Genomic DNA, 14,438 nt, shown 5'->3' with positions numbered 1-14,438 from the left:
TGTCTCAAGTGATATTTAAAAAAAAAAAAGTTATTTGATTTACTAGCTAATAACCTCCTCATCACATATAAAATGAAACTTCTGAATCTAATTAGAAGAGCCTGATAGAAAATGCCCATTTACAAGAAAAGAGGTCTGATGGATTTCGAGGGTTTTGCATCTGAACTCTTCATATGTACTTTAGTGTGTGTACAAAATAAAAGTTTATTTTGGCAAAATTTACTTCTCTAGTGAGTTTAGGCTGATTTTTTTTTGTTGATTTAAAAATGAAGTATTTTAGTTTTTACACATGCAGGTTGGCAATTTTAGGTTTTAAGTCCATGTTCAAGTGTGTTTTTATGCCATTGTAAAATTAAAAAGAGTGATGTTGGATTAATCAAATACTGATCTTCCAACTTCAATAGGTTTTTATGTATTCTTAGCCTTTCAGAATAAAGACACATGGAGTGTTTTATTACAGCCTGCATAAAAGAGTCTGCCACATTCATATAAGCTAATTCCAATTTTGATCTCTTTCCTGCAGTGCTGGCATTGCAGTCGGTTTCTATGGAAACGGCGAAACGTGCGATGGCGTGACACGGCTGACATATTCCTTGCGCCACGCTAACCAAACAGTGGCAGGCATCGACAAACTGGTGAGTCATGCATGTTTCTGTTTGTTCTAAGCTGTGAACATTTCGCTGTGTCCATGGGTCCAAAAGACACTTTGCTGTCCTTCTGTTCCAAGTCCTAAACACTTTACCACCCTTTCCAAGCACTTCACCACCATTGTCATTTTACAGCTCTAACTAATAGGGTTTCAAATGAGGTACTAAAGTACTGTTTGTTCCCAAATGTTCACTGCCTCAACTGAACACCTCACTTTTGTTACTAGAGAGTTCATCGCCCTTTGATCAACATTTTAACTTGCTCCGGTTCATCTCCATGGCCATCGCTACAACTCCCAGCATACAGGATTGTTAAATGTAAATGCATTCATAAGGTTGAGAGTGTAATTGTTGTAAACGGCAGGCCAGGACTTCTTGTTGAATGCAATTGTGTATTAAAATATACATTTGCAGATTTTTTTCGTCTGTAAGATAACCTGAGAAATAATTGAGACCTTTAGTCCAAATGCATGATGCAACCAGTCAAATACACAAATAACCTTGCGACAACATCGAGGGAGATCTAGTGTATAATCTGTGTGTTGTCAGGGAGCTGCTAACAACAAGCAGGGTTTTGAAATGGCTTTTCCCATATGGATATCTGATATATGGCCTTTTATGAACACTTTTTTTTTGGTAAATTTTGAATTATATGTTGCACATAGGACAAATTTTATATGTGAAATTCAATGTGCCCTTGCATGTCATCTATGTAATGTGCATATTGCCAAATATCATTTTTTTCGGACTGCAAATTAGCCATCGCCGCATCCTAGTCGCCATGATTGAACATGCAATGGATCAGAAAGAGTCAGAAAAGACACCCCAAAAGTTACAAAATTAAATTGAATTCTTCTTAAAACTATTAAAATCCAAGATATGACTGATAAGGATGTAACGGTATTGTAAATATTGTCATACCGCAATATAAATTTTTTTCTATATTATAGTAGTCGCATGACTCGGTAAAACTATAAGTCTTCTGAGAAAATTTGCTCAGGCGAATGAAGCGAACGGGAGGTAGCGAAAACTACAATTCCCATCAGCCCATGCTTGACCATCATCCCTTGCGGTCTTGCGGTCGCTACAGATCCAGTAATGCGGAAATGGAGTGTGCTGCTAGAAGCGGGGATGAAAAAGAGCTGGAAAACTCTAAAGCGGGTGTTGTCGCCACGCGCGTACTGAATAGCGGTGTTGTCGCGCGAGTTCTTATCAGCTGTGTTGTCGCACGCGTACTGAATAGCGGTGTTGTCGCGCGAGTTCTTATCAGCTGTGTTGTCGCGCGCGTACTGAATAGCGGTGTTGTCAGCACACTGTTCAGATTGATGCAGACATGAGACTCATGGTTTGTCCTCTCAAGTGGGGGAAAGACAGTGCACAACGTTACCCACTGCTGTCAACCTGGGCCAAGTCATATCTCTCTTGTCCCAGAAACCTCAGTCCCAAATGAGAGGGTTTTTTTCTGTTGCAGGGGACATTGTAAATACCCAGAGATACCAGCTTTTACCAGATTATATTTATATGATAATTTTCCTTTAAACCCATCTCTATCTAAGTGAGTGAGTGATTAAATGTTGAATGTGATGAGTTTTCAACAATACTAAATTGAAACTTTATTTTTTTACTTGGTTTAATATTTTTTTGTTATTAAAATTGAAGTTCCTGTTTCAAAGCTTACAGATAGATGGCTAATTTGTATGTCATTGACACTTTTGGCACTTTTTTGGAGTATTTTCATAAGTTTTGTTTTTTCCTGTAAATGATTCAATAAATACCGTACCGTGACATTCATACCGAGGTATTACCGTACCGTGAAATTCTGATACTGTTACATCCCTAATGACTGATAGTTCTTATATGAAAAAAAAAGTTACGAATGATAAGAGTTATATTCAAAATTCAATGTTATCAGAGAGCAGCTCAACATAACACGACTACTCAATAATTTCTGTGCATGCCATGCACCCCCTTCAGCTTTCTAATTGAGTTAAATGTTTCTAATTTTACTTTCAAACTTATGATGTCAAAATGACAGTAATGTAATTGATGTGCGTCTGAACTAGGGCTGCACAACATATAATTTCGGAATCGATATATCGCAATGTGGGAATCTGCAATCACATCGCAGGATCAGCAATGTTGAGTTGGGATTTTTAGTAAAGTTTAACCTAAATTAGAGTGAAAGATGGATGTGTTTTTAAGACCCGTGACTGTGTAAGATTTAAGCAAAGGTGTATGTAAAACAAAATTATTTGCATTTAATTATTTATACAATGAAGACTATACACTATAACGTTATTTTATATACTAATATTAGTGTTATTAAATTTCTGTACCTCAATACTGTTAGACTCCTCAGAAAAACATCAAATTAATTTCTAGCGATTCGGTTGTATTTTATTTTATGCAGATAGTTGACTACAAAAAAATCACAATCAATGTAAAATTATGATTTAAAAAAAAAGAATTAAGTCATCTCGTGAAATTATATTCATATTGCAATATACAGTTAAAGTCAGAATTATTAGCCCCCTTTTGATTTTTTTTTTTCTTTTTAAATATTTCCTAAATGATGTTTAACAGAGCAAGGAAATTTTCACAGTATGTCTGATAATGTTTTTTCTTCTGGAGAAAGTCTTATTTGTTTTATTTCAGCTAGAATAAAAGCAGTTTTAAATTAAAAAAAAACATTTTAAGGACAAAATTATTAACTCCTTTAAGCTATTTTTTTTTTTGTTTTGTCGATAGTCTACCGAACAAACCATCATTATACAATAACTTGCTTAATTACCCTAACCTGCCTAGTTAACCTAAATAACCTAGTTAAGCCTTTAAATGTTACTTTAAGCTGTTTAGAAGTGTCTTGAAAAATATCTAGTCAAATATTATTTACTGTCATCATGGCAAAGATAAAATAAATTAGTTATCAGAGATGAGTTATTAAAACTATTATGTTTAGAAATGTGTTGAAAAAATATTCTCTGCATTAAACAGAAATTGGGGAAAAAAATAAATTGGAGGGCTAATAATTCTGACTTCAACTGTATGTCGCAAACTAAATATCACAGTCAGTTTTTGTCCAATGTTGTGCAGCCCTAGTCTGAACCCTGTGTAAACACAATACCACAAATTACCAGAGAAAGTTTAATATGCAATGGAAAGTTTCATTTTTATCATATGTCTTGTTTGTTTCCAAGCTAATTTTTCTGCAAATGTGAAAAATGTAAGTCACAAAATATCTGATGCAAGGTGACATTAACAAGCAACATTTAGTCTTTTAAAATAAAAATAAAAATAGTTTGAACAGGGTTGTGTGAATAATCAAATTGCAATTGCGATTTGAACCATTGTGATTAGCTAATCGCAAGAGCCTACTATATGAAATTTATATTATATAAATTCCCCCACGCAGAGCAAGTGCGTAACTGCTGTCTGTGCGTGTCAGTCTTACTAACCAATTGAGTGAGCACACTTTTGTTCTGCCCAATCAGAATTGCGCAACTGAACTATGCGGAAAGCACACAATAAAATAAACAAACAGGAAAGTGTGAACATGTGGCATGATGATGTCTGCTGCTTCAGAAGCACTAATTGACAAAGACAAACAGCACGTTGGTAATATGGGAATATTTTGGTTTCAAAGTCATAGACACCGAACAAAAGCAGGTAATTTATGAGAGCTGTAACAGAATTGTTGCCAACTAGCACAAGGAAATACAACAAGCAGCACCTAAAAAAGCTCCACAGGCGGCTATATGAGATGTGTCTTGCTAAAAAGTTAACTGAAAGTATTGCCAGTGACACTCGATCTAGTAGCAAGCAACAGCAAAGTACAATTTCAGAGTTGTTTGCGGCTGTTACACCATATGAAATAACATCACAAAGGTACCAGGAGATAACTAACGCCATAACTCGCTACTGTTTGCTCTAGAGAAAAGTTTGTGTTTAATTTCTCAATATTTATAAACAAGTTTCAATAAATGTTGGCGTGAGATAATATCTTTTCAGTTTTGTTTTTAATGAACACTCACTGCGTTTTAGCAGTAAAGGCTGATTTATACTTTTGCGTCAAACACCGGCGTATGCTACGGTGCTGACGCATAGCCCTTCGCCGTGGGCGTCGCCGTCACTGACGTGCACCTCTTAAAAAATGTAACTACACGTCGCAATGACGCGTAGCATAAGCTCTGTGATTAATCGGCTTGGTAGCGCTGACGAGTCTGGGCGGGACCGAGAGCCGCGCGAATGGCGCGATCGATTCTTTACAAGTGTGGAGTCCCGTGAAGAAGCTCCGGATGGATAGTTTTGTTTTGTGTTTACCTCATAGTTAAAGTTGTTGCACGTCCGCTGGTTCCTGTCTCAAAATGAGCAAGTTTGAGCCACTTGTACATCCCGGAAGTGTTCAGGAAAAGCAAAATAGCAGCGTAGAAACTCAACACAGAGAAACATTTACACCTCACTGCCAACTAGCGTTTCGGAAGTGTTAATGCAGACCGACAAAGACAGCGCGCAGAAGTATAAATGCACAGCCACGCGCGTTGCATGCGCCGTGAGTTTCGCCGGTCACCTGACGCAGAATTATAAATCAGGCTTAAGAAGCTACAATACAGAATATTGAGTTGAAGCTTGACTACAACATTAAATCACAAATCAAATCGAAATCGCAATATCTGTTACAAAAATCGCCATTAGATATTTTCCCCAAATCGCACAGCCCTAGTTTAAAAATATCTGCTAACTGTAAAACTAATAATTGTATAATTATTTATAGGCCATAAAGTTAGTGTAATGAATAAAATAATTACACTGTAATAAACTAATAAATGAATGCCCTTTTTGCACATTGCCGGACATTTAGTTGCAATAAAGTCCAAAGTACACCACGATTTTTATTTTGAATGGCTGTACTATCTCTGGTTGCTTATTCAGACTAAAATAAAGTAGAAAAAAATCTGTAATGTTCAATGCTGGGATCAAACACTTTTTACTCATATTTTTGATACCACAATCAGCCGTGCAGGCAATGCTTCAGAATCCATTGACCTAGTCTTTCAGTAATGATAACAAAAATTACATCTGCCAATTTGATTGAGGCAGCAGTAAAAATGGATCTGATGCATTGAGCCAATTGTGTGTGTGTGTTTGTGTTCCAGGTCTCAGAGAGTACAAGCAGTCTGAATGAAACCCTGATGGAGGGTTTGGTGCAACTGGAGACCGTGTACTCGAAGCAGACAGACTACCTGTCCATCGTCCAGAAACTGCAGGGCCAGCTAGACGAGCTCATCAATCTGATGCTGGGGGTGCCTTTCTGGAGCAGTAATGATCTGTCTTTGGATCACCTGGCCTCCATCACTGAGCAGTATGACTGGTACAGGTAATTACCAAGTCAAGACATTATCCCATCCTCATATAATGAGCTGACATTCAGAAATTAGTATGACGTGATGTTCAAAAGCATTGAACATCACACACACAACAGTTTTTCTGTAATACCTGCTTTGGGATGACTTTATAAAGATGATCATATATATGTTGTGTGTGTATTTTGTAGGTGGTTGGGTTATCTGGGCCTGCTGCTCTTTGATGTCATAATCTGCCTCCTTGTTTTGGTCGGTCTCATACGCAACTCTAGAAGCATCTTGATTGGGTAAGTGCAAAAATTATTTACCTGGGATTAATTAATATTTCACACTGTAGCCTCCCCTGAGTCTGTCACAAAAACTGGTCTGTTTTTTGTACCATAAAAAAGAGTTTTTTTTTTGTCTGTTAGACACTTCTTATTAATACAGAATATTATTTAAAATAATTTGTTTTAATGTATTAATTTAAAAAGCTGTAATAAAAAAATATTAGACTAATAACTTGATTAAAAAATATAAATAAAAATTATAGACGTTAAATAAAAAATCTAAAATTTCCAAAAAACTGTAATAAAAATGAATTATATGTAAATATTTAACGAAAAACTAAATAATCAAAATAATTAAATGAAAAATTATATAATACATTTTTTTTTAAATATAGCTAATAATTTCCATTAAAAAATGCAGTAATAATAATAATAAAATTAGAATTTTTTTTTTTATTTATCAATTAATAGGTGTTATTGAATTTAGCAGGATCAGTGCTTAATTTGTGAATTGCGTGGTCCCGGAACAGATCTGGGTAACAGATCTGGGTAACAGATCTGGCATGTTACCCGAGGATGGAGAGGTGTCGCGAACGAAAGTGGGCGAGGCGGGGGTGTCGCGGACAACAGTCGGGGGACAGGTGAGAAGGGCGGTTGAGGAGGGGGATCGGTAAAATGAGGTGCCGGATCAGATTTCAGAAGTGTGTTCCGGCACAAATTAAGCCATGAGCAGGATGATTAGAAATGTAACAAAGAAAAGAAAAATAAGTTGGGAATTGATCTGGAATTTAACTGAACACGCCAATGATATGAGTAAATGGAAATAACTTTGACTCACAACTAAAATATTGAATTGCATGGAAAAAGACTGAATGTTGATATACATGTAGGAATGGGACGATAACTGTTTTCAAGATATACCGCGGTTTGGAAAAGTCAAGGTTTTAAAACTGCCAAAAATTTCTGTAATACCATTCTTAAGGTACGTGTAAGATTTTTTATTTAAATTTTTTTTTTTTTTTTTTCCATTTTTTTTAGGTCAATAATATCTCCAGCGGAAAAATATCTAAAGATGCTGTTTTAAATTGTAATGAAATTTGTGTTTTTGATGCAAAGACAGCAGAAGTCAATGATTCATTTGAACTATTTAGCTAAACATGTTTGCTTCAAAATATCATAAATCTTTCAAAAATAGAAAATATTGTTTTCAAAGGGGAAAAAAGTTTTTGAAAAGACATTTAAAAAGAATATATTTTTGAGCAGTGAGCACAATACCGTGATACCGTGAAACCGTGATATTTTCCAAGCCATGATTTATCCAAGGTTATTATACCGTCAGAATCTCATACCAGCCCATGCCTACTGTTTATACAGGATCACATAATTCCAAGGTAAATCAAAAAGGGGGCTTCGTGTTTTCCTGGTGCATTGCAGGAGGTGCCTCTGGTTAAAGTCCTCCACCTGACTGTACAGTTTTTTTTGTTTTTTTTTGTTTTATAAATTTCAGGCTTGGCAATCGTTGTGTGAAAAAGCCTATTTTTAGCCTGTAACTATGCAAAATTGAGATTCATTCTCTGAAAGCTTTTAGAAATGGAGAGGGAGAGAGAAGCAGCACGAATCAGAGAGAGGGGAGAGATGGATTCAGGCAAAACACAATCTATTTAGTGTTTGAGGGAGGGTGAAGATCTTCCCTTGATTCCCTCTGACTCACTTTCTCACTCCTGCAGCAATTAGACACCTCCTCCTGCGTGTTTGTTTGTGTTTGTATTAGTGTTGGACGTCGCATGTGTATCTTGAAGCACATTTGGTCAGTGGGAGGATGTCTGAATCCCCAGAGATGTTTACTAAATGGGTTACTTACCAGGAGCCTAAACAAGTTTTAAAAGAAACTAACCAGAAAAAAAAAAATCCATCAGCAGTGCAGAAATTTTTAGACTTTGGTGACTGGAATAATAGCTAGGTGCACATCCGACTAGTCACATGACTAAAAGATGACTCCACAACATTAAAATGAGATTAAAATCTACAACTTTAAATCAGAAAAATTTGGGACAGTATGGAAAACGCCAATAAAAAAGAAAGTAGGGATTTCTAAATTTACTTTGACTTGTATATCCTTGCAGACAAAACATTATTTAAAAATCCTCATGATTTTTATTGTTTATTTTGTCTTTAATAAACACATATTCTAATTTTGGTTCTTGCGACACATTTTTAAAAAGTTGGAACAGTAAAGCTTTTGTCATTTTGTAATGTTGAATGCTTTTCACAAAACCTAAAAGACATTTGGGGACTAAAGACACCAAGTGATAATTCAGGTGTAATTTTGTCCCAGTCTTCCTGCAAACAAATCTTAAGGTGGTGTTCACTGTCGCATTTTGCGCTTCAAAATGAGCCACACATTCTCTATTGAAGACAGGTCGGGACTGCAGATAGAAATCACCACTTTCTTTGAAACTCAAGAAATCACTACTTGTCCCAACCTTTTCTAATTTGAGTTTGCTGTATGTCTTCTGTCATACATGCAACTCATTAAAGGGTCACGAAACACCAAAACACATTTTTTGAGCTGTTGACAGTGGTATATGTGTCCCACACTGCTAAAAACACTATTAGGACACCTATATTTCACTAAAAAGTGTAAATTGGTTGTTTTTGCGTTATTTCAAGCAAATTCGTACTTCCTGTTTGAAACGAATTTTTGAAGCTGCGTCACGGTCATGACATAATAGCGTGTATTCCAGCGTGCAGACTGGGCGTCTGTGCCAGAGTGTGCCTTATTACGTCTCACAGTGTGATGCATTAATGCATGAGTAAGGGTTGGTTCAAACCAATCAGCGCGCTCTATTGTGCAACTTCATTAATATTCATTAGTGTCACCGTCTTTACACCACAGAGACGCCACGTTGTGTTGGCAAAACAAGCGTGAAGTGTTGCTTTTACAGTTTGCTGCCATTAAGTTTCGTTTTCATTTTCTCTCTGTGAGAGCTCTTCTGGATCACGTGTGGATTACAGTGTACGCGACGCTCAACAACAATAATTTACGTGTCTAAGGAGGATTATTGTTTACCTGAGAGCTGTTCTCATCTGCAAACGCTAAAATCCGGATTCCGGATGTAGTCTTCTCTTCATAAAGACGCGGCTCTAGTTGCTGGTGATTGTCCTGTCTCTACAGATTTGGTAAGTGAGTGACCAGTGCTCTTTGTTTATTCAGTTTGTTCGTATCAAATAAGTTAACTATTGCATTGAGTGCAAACATGTTAGCACCGCATTTTGTGACCGGAATAACACACGCGGCTTTCGGACGCTACCTGCCGTGTGCATCTAAGTTTCCGGGAAATGCGGAGGGTTTTTTTCTCTCATTCGCCGTGCGGTATCAAACATTGCATGAAAAATACACGCATAGAGCAGACCTTCGAATCAAATATCTCATTTGTCGCGAGGGGCATGAATGAATTCCCTGAATGAAAGAGCCAAACTGCAGTTAAAGTCCAACATTTAATAATTTGGCAAATAATTCGACTACAGATGTCCATTTAGGTTAAACACCATCCCTTTCTCCTGTGTATTTTGACTGAAACTCGCGCGTGCCCAAATAGACACTCCCACACCCTCCCACTTTAGTTTCTCCGACACTCCCCCCTAAACAGAGCTGGACACCCCCACTTTTCTGACTTTTTCCAAAGAAGAGGTGTGAAAACACCCTGCTGAAACGAGGGGGTTTCATGGCCCTTTAAACACTGATTTAAACACTTTTTCATACTGATTTAAAAACAATTCTGTGCTAATGAATTTTGCTGTTTCTTTTGTTCAGTGTTTGTTTTCTAGGTGTGCTGACGCTGGTTATCAGCTGGGCTTCACTTGGGCTTGAGTTTTCTTTTGCTGTGGTGAGTAAATTTAGCATCTTTAATTTTATTGACCTTCATGCTCATTTCTGGTTGTCTCTGTGGAAATCTAAAGAGCCAGATTATATTATTATATTATTAGTACTACCATTATATGTAATGAAATAAGTATGTGCACCAGTTTGGGGTCAGTAAAATTTGTGAAGAAGTACCTTATACTTATCAAGGCTGAGCTTATTTTTTATTAAAAAAAAGTGCAATTGTTTTATTATCATGTCTTATCAGCAGTGCTGAGGCTCAAGCCTTCAGGGGGCTAAGCATCCAAAGCAGGATTTTATTTGGTGGCCCCTGGTGCAACCAATATGACAAATTATCATTAACCCTCATTTATTCCTGCACTTTAAATCTAAAAAACGCATTAACAAGTTTATTCGGTGTATCTGTATTACTTTCACCATACAATATTTTTGTTTGAGACGATTCTACATTTTATTCTGCAGAAACAACTATTGCCTAGATCAGAGGCGAGCAAACTCGGTCCAGGAGGGCCGGTGTCCAGCACAGTTGAGCTCCAACCCTAATTAAACACACCTGAACATGCTAATCAGTGTCTTCAAGATTACAAGAAATCTAAAAGCAGGTGTGTTGGCTAATGTTGGAACTAAACTGTGTAGGACACCGGCCCTCCAGGACCGAGTTTGCCCACCCCTGGCCTAGATGTAGCCCAGATAATTCCACTTTTAATATGACTACTTGCCACAAAACTTAACAATTAGGCACAAAACAATAATCTGAGCTGTAATTAAAGTTGACAGAAAGAAAAACAGCTGCATGCAGACTATAACATTCTTCTTATTGTTATTCAGACACAATATGGCATCAAACAATCAAGAATAACAGCAATTAAGATGAACATTTAAAATCCATATCAATGTTTACACTGCTCAAATGATTTTCTTACTTATAGTTGATTTTTTTTTTGTTATAGTTTGTATTGTTTCTTGTCCAAATGTCTAAAAAAAACTTAAATCAGGAAGCATTTTCTAGACAAAACTGAAATAATAATTAAAAAGTATTATTTTTTTTCCTTTAAAACAAGCTAATCAATCTGCTAATGAGTTTAGTAAAAAAAAATCTTATTTTAAACCATAAACAATATTATTTTACTTACTTTTTAAGGAAAAACACATAATTTTGAGTAAAAATCTTTTTAGAAAATGCTCATTGGTTTAAGAGTTTAAAATATTTGTACTATTTTAGAATAATTTGATGTTTGCATTGTTATGCTAACTTATTTTGAATCATGCTTTTTATTTTAAATACACACATTTCTTAGTTTGTCCACAATCTTGCATCTCTGAGTAATTAAACGTGTTTCTGTTTTTTTGCCTGTATATAGTATTTGAGTTTTTGCTTTATGTATGTGGGTGTTTCATGTGTTGTTCTGTTCCTCAGGGTGCCAGTGATTTTTGTGTTTCTCCTGACTCTTACATCACCAAAGTGACACGTGAGAACGCCGTTATCAACCAAGGTATGTGCTCCCCCAAGTCAGGTCCATGTTATTTGTCTTTTGCACAGTTTAAACAAGAGTCACTGGACATTGAAATTCTGGTGACAAGGCTCTGATCACAAGAAAAAGGCATGTACAATTATAGAAAATGATAAACAGCTGACAGGGTGTAATAATACACAAAACAACATTTCAGCGATGAAACTGAACCAATTTTTCTTTTTTTGCTTACTGAACAAATTGTTGCTTTAAATGCATTTTAACATAATTCTATATTACTTGCACATTACTAAAATATAAAACTCTACAATTAACAGCAGAGCCCAAATTATTTTGTTTAATTGCTATGTATTTCAAGATATAATAATGACCACAAAAATATGTTAATAAAGGCAGTTATAGTTAAATTTAGATGTTTACATTAACATTTATATCTGTCAAAAATTGTTTCTATTCCACTATAATAATTTACACAGTGGCTTGCATAATTTGTTTTCAAACCATATTATAATCATTTTATCATTTAGTCAAACGTGTACATTAGATAATCTCAGACTGAGAAACTAGACATAGTGTTGGTTTCATACTGATTACTTTATCAAACAATATTTGTTTTCAACATACTCACTGCATTTAAAAGTAGACACTTCAAGCTTTCTAAAAATATGTGTCTCATGTCTGTGTGTTTTGTTTTCGTGGAGTTTCAGTGCATTTTACTGATGTGTTTCTAAAAACAGTTCGCAGAGACAGAAAAGAGAAAATGCCTGCACTGTTTATTATCCTTTTTTTGCAAAAGCACACACGTTTGTTGTCATTGTTAGTGTACATAATAAAAACTAGACACCGAACAGATTAGATTGGTGTATTGATCTTATCTGAACGATCAAAACTGAAAGTGTAATTTAAGTTCATTTCAGCGTTGAGAAGAAGACGCATCCAAACACGTATACGCGGTCTTCGACCCCTGGGGGTTAAGTCATTAACCGGTTAAGTAAACTATAATAAATGTTTAGACCTCATTTCTTTAGTGAACTACAAAGCTGTAGACACTGAATGACTTCTCTGAGGTAAATGTAATGCTCCATGACACATTGTTTACAATCCCTTTTTATTGGATTTTTTATGACTGAGACATTGATTGAGCAGTTACGAGACATGCGATATTCCTTCATTCATGTTTTTTATGCTACTGTATATATAGACAAAACAGAAAAATTTGGTTAAATTTCTAGTAGGGCTTTAAATCTGACATTGCAATATTGCATATGTAATTTGTTTTTCTACGATATACAGTTGAAGTCAGAATTATTAGTCCCCTGAATTATTAGCCCCCTGTTTATTTTTTCCCTAATTTCTGTTTAACGGAGAGAAAATTTCTTTCAACACATTTCTAAACATAATAGTTTTAATAACTCATTTCTAATAACTGATTTATTTTATCTTTGCCATGATGACAGTAAATAATATTCTATTAAATATTTTTCAATACCACTTAAAGTGACATTTAAAGGCTTAACTAGGTTAGTAAGGTTAACTAGGCAGGTTAGGGTACTTAGGCAATTTATAATCATGGTTTGTTCTGTAGACTATCAAAAAAAATATATAGCTTAAAGGGGCTAATAATTTTGTCCTTAAAATGTTTTTTAAAAAAATTTAAAACTGCTTTTATTCTAGCCAAAATAAAACAAATAAGACTTTCTCCAGTAGAAAAAAATATTATCAGATATACTGTGAAATTTTTCTTGCTCTGTTAAAAATCGTTTGGGAAATATTAAAAAAAGAAAAAAGAAATTCAAAGGGGGGCTAATAATTCTGACTTCAACTGTATATTAAGATGATTGAATGGCTCAATTTGGAAAGAATTTATGAATGTATATTGATAGAGATGGTTTTGTAAGGCAGTGAATCATGCATAACATTAAATAACCAATAGGAAGCCTCATCAAATACAAAAAAGCAAAGATTAAAGTGAAATAAACAGTGCTTTATGGTTCTCTGGCAAAACAGTATTCGGGTACAGAAATTAAATAAATCTGAATAATCAATCTTTGGGTTTTAAAATTGATATTGATCCATTAAAATTAAGATAAGTAACTGTAACAGATGCTCTATGTGAGCCAACTGCCATTATATATACTGTATGTGATATGAGAGATCAGACTGAAGAAAGTACTACATTTTATACACTGAACTAGCAGCACATATCTTTGCATATCAAGTTTTGAACTCAATACTCCCCTCAGAAACTGAGCACATTCATAGACGCTTTCATACATTCATTGAAACGTCCTGCAGCATTGCTATGCAGAGGAGGCTTTCTTAAAGGGTGTTTCTGCACAAAGCAGGTTTTGTATCCTGCTCTCAGACCTTGGCTTTCCTGGACAGACATGAATGTCATTGCTAATTAGTTCCCACAGGGGATGCGATTCATGACCCTCTCAGCCTCTACTTAACACATTCACAATCAGCACTCATTCACATTTGCATAGACACTTATGATTGGCCATTGAACGCATTCATTTTCTCTTTTGAAGGTAAGAGAATTGCAGGTGTGTCACCTCTGTGTGTTTACTTCCTAATTTTGTGTATTCATTTTTGTGTAGCTAAATAATACTCTACCGCTCCAAGGTTTTAGTTTTTTCTAAGAAATAATAATTTTATTTATCAAGGATTATTTAAATTTATTTAATTTATGTACATTAAAAGTATCACCGTTTTCAAAATAATAATAATCCACGTAAATGGATAAATTTACAACCCTAATTCATAAGAGCACCACTAAATCAGCGTATAAATATATAAATGAA

General features: G+C 35.3%; 1 protein-coding gene across 4 annotated transcripts in view; it reads left to right on the top strand.

Moving 5' to 3' along the window:
* The window catches only part of ttyh3b (tweety family member 3b), a 69,070-nt gene that overhangs the window by 35,339 nt on the left and 19,293 nt on the right, over positions 1 to 14,438 (top strand). For all 4 annotated transcript variants that reach the window (XM_073949201.1, XM_073949200.1, NM_001431093.1 and 1 more), the window contains exons 4-8: positions 524 to 635; positions 5,801 to 6,021; positions 6,199 to 6,294; positions 10,091 to 10,163; positions 11,577 to 11,652. In XM_073949201.1, coding sequence (XP_073805302.1) covers positions 524 to 635; positions 5,801 to 6,021; positions 6,199 to 6,294; positions 10,091 to 10,163; positions 11,577 to 11,652 — 578 coding nt within the window. The remainder of the gene's footprint in view (positions 1 to 523; positions 636 to 5,800; positions 6,022 to 6,198; positions 6,295 to 10,090; positions 10,164 to 11,576; positions 11,653 to 14,438) is intronic.

The sequence above is a fragment of the Danio rerio genome, chromosome 1 (genome assembly GCF_049306965.1).
Source record: "Danio rerio strain Tuebingen ecotype United States chromosome 1, GRCz12tu, whole genome shotgun sequence".
Taxonomy (NCBI): Eukaryota; Metazoa; Chordata; class Actinopteri; order Cypriniformes; family Danionidae; genus Danio; species Danio rerio.
The sequence above is the reverse complement of the archived record's forward strand: the minus strand, read 5'-3'. Positions and strand labels throughout refer to the sequence as shown.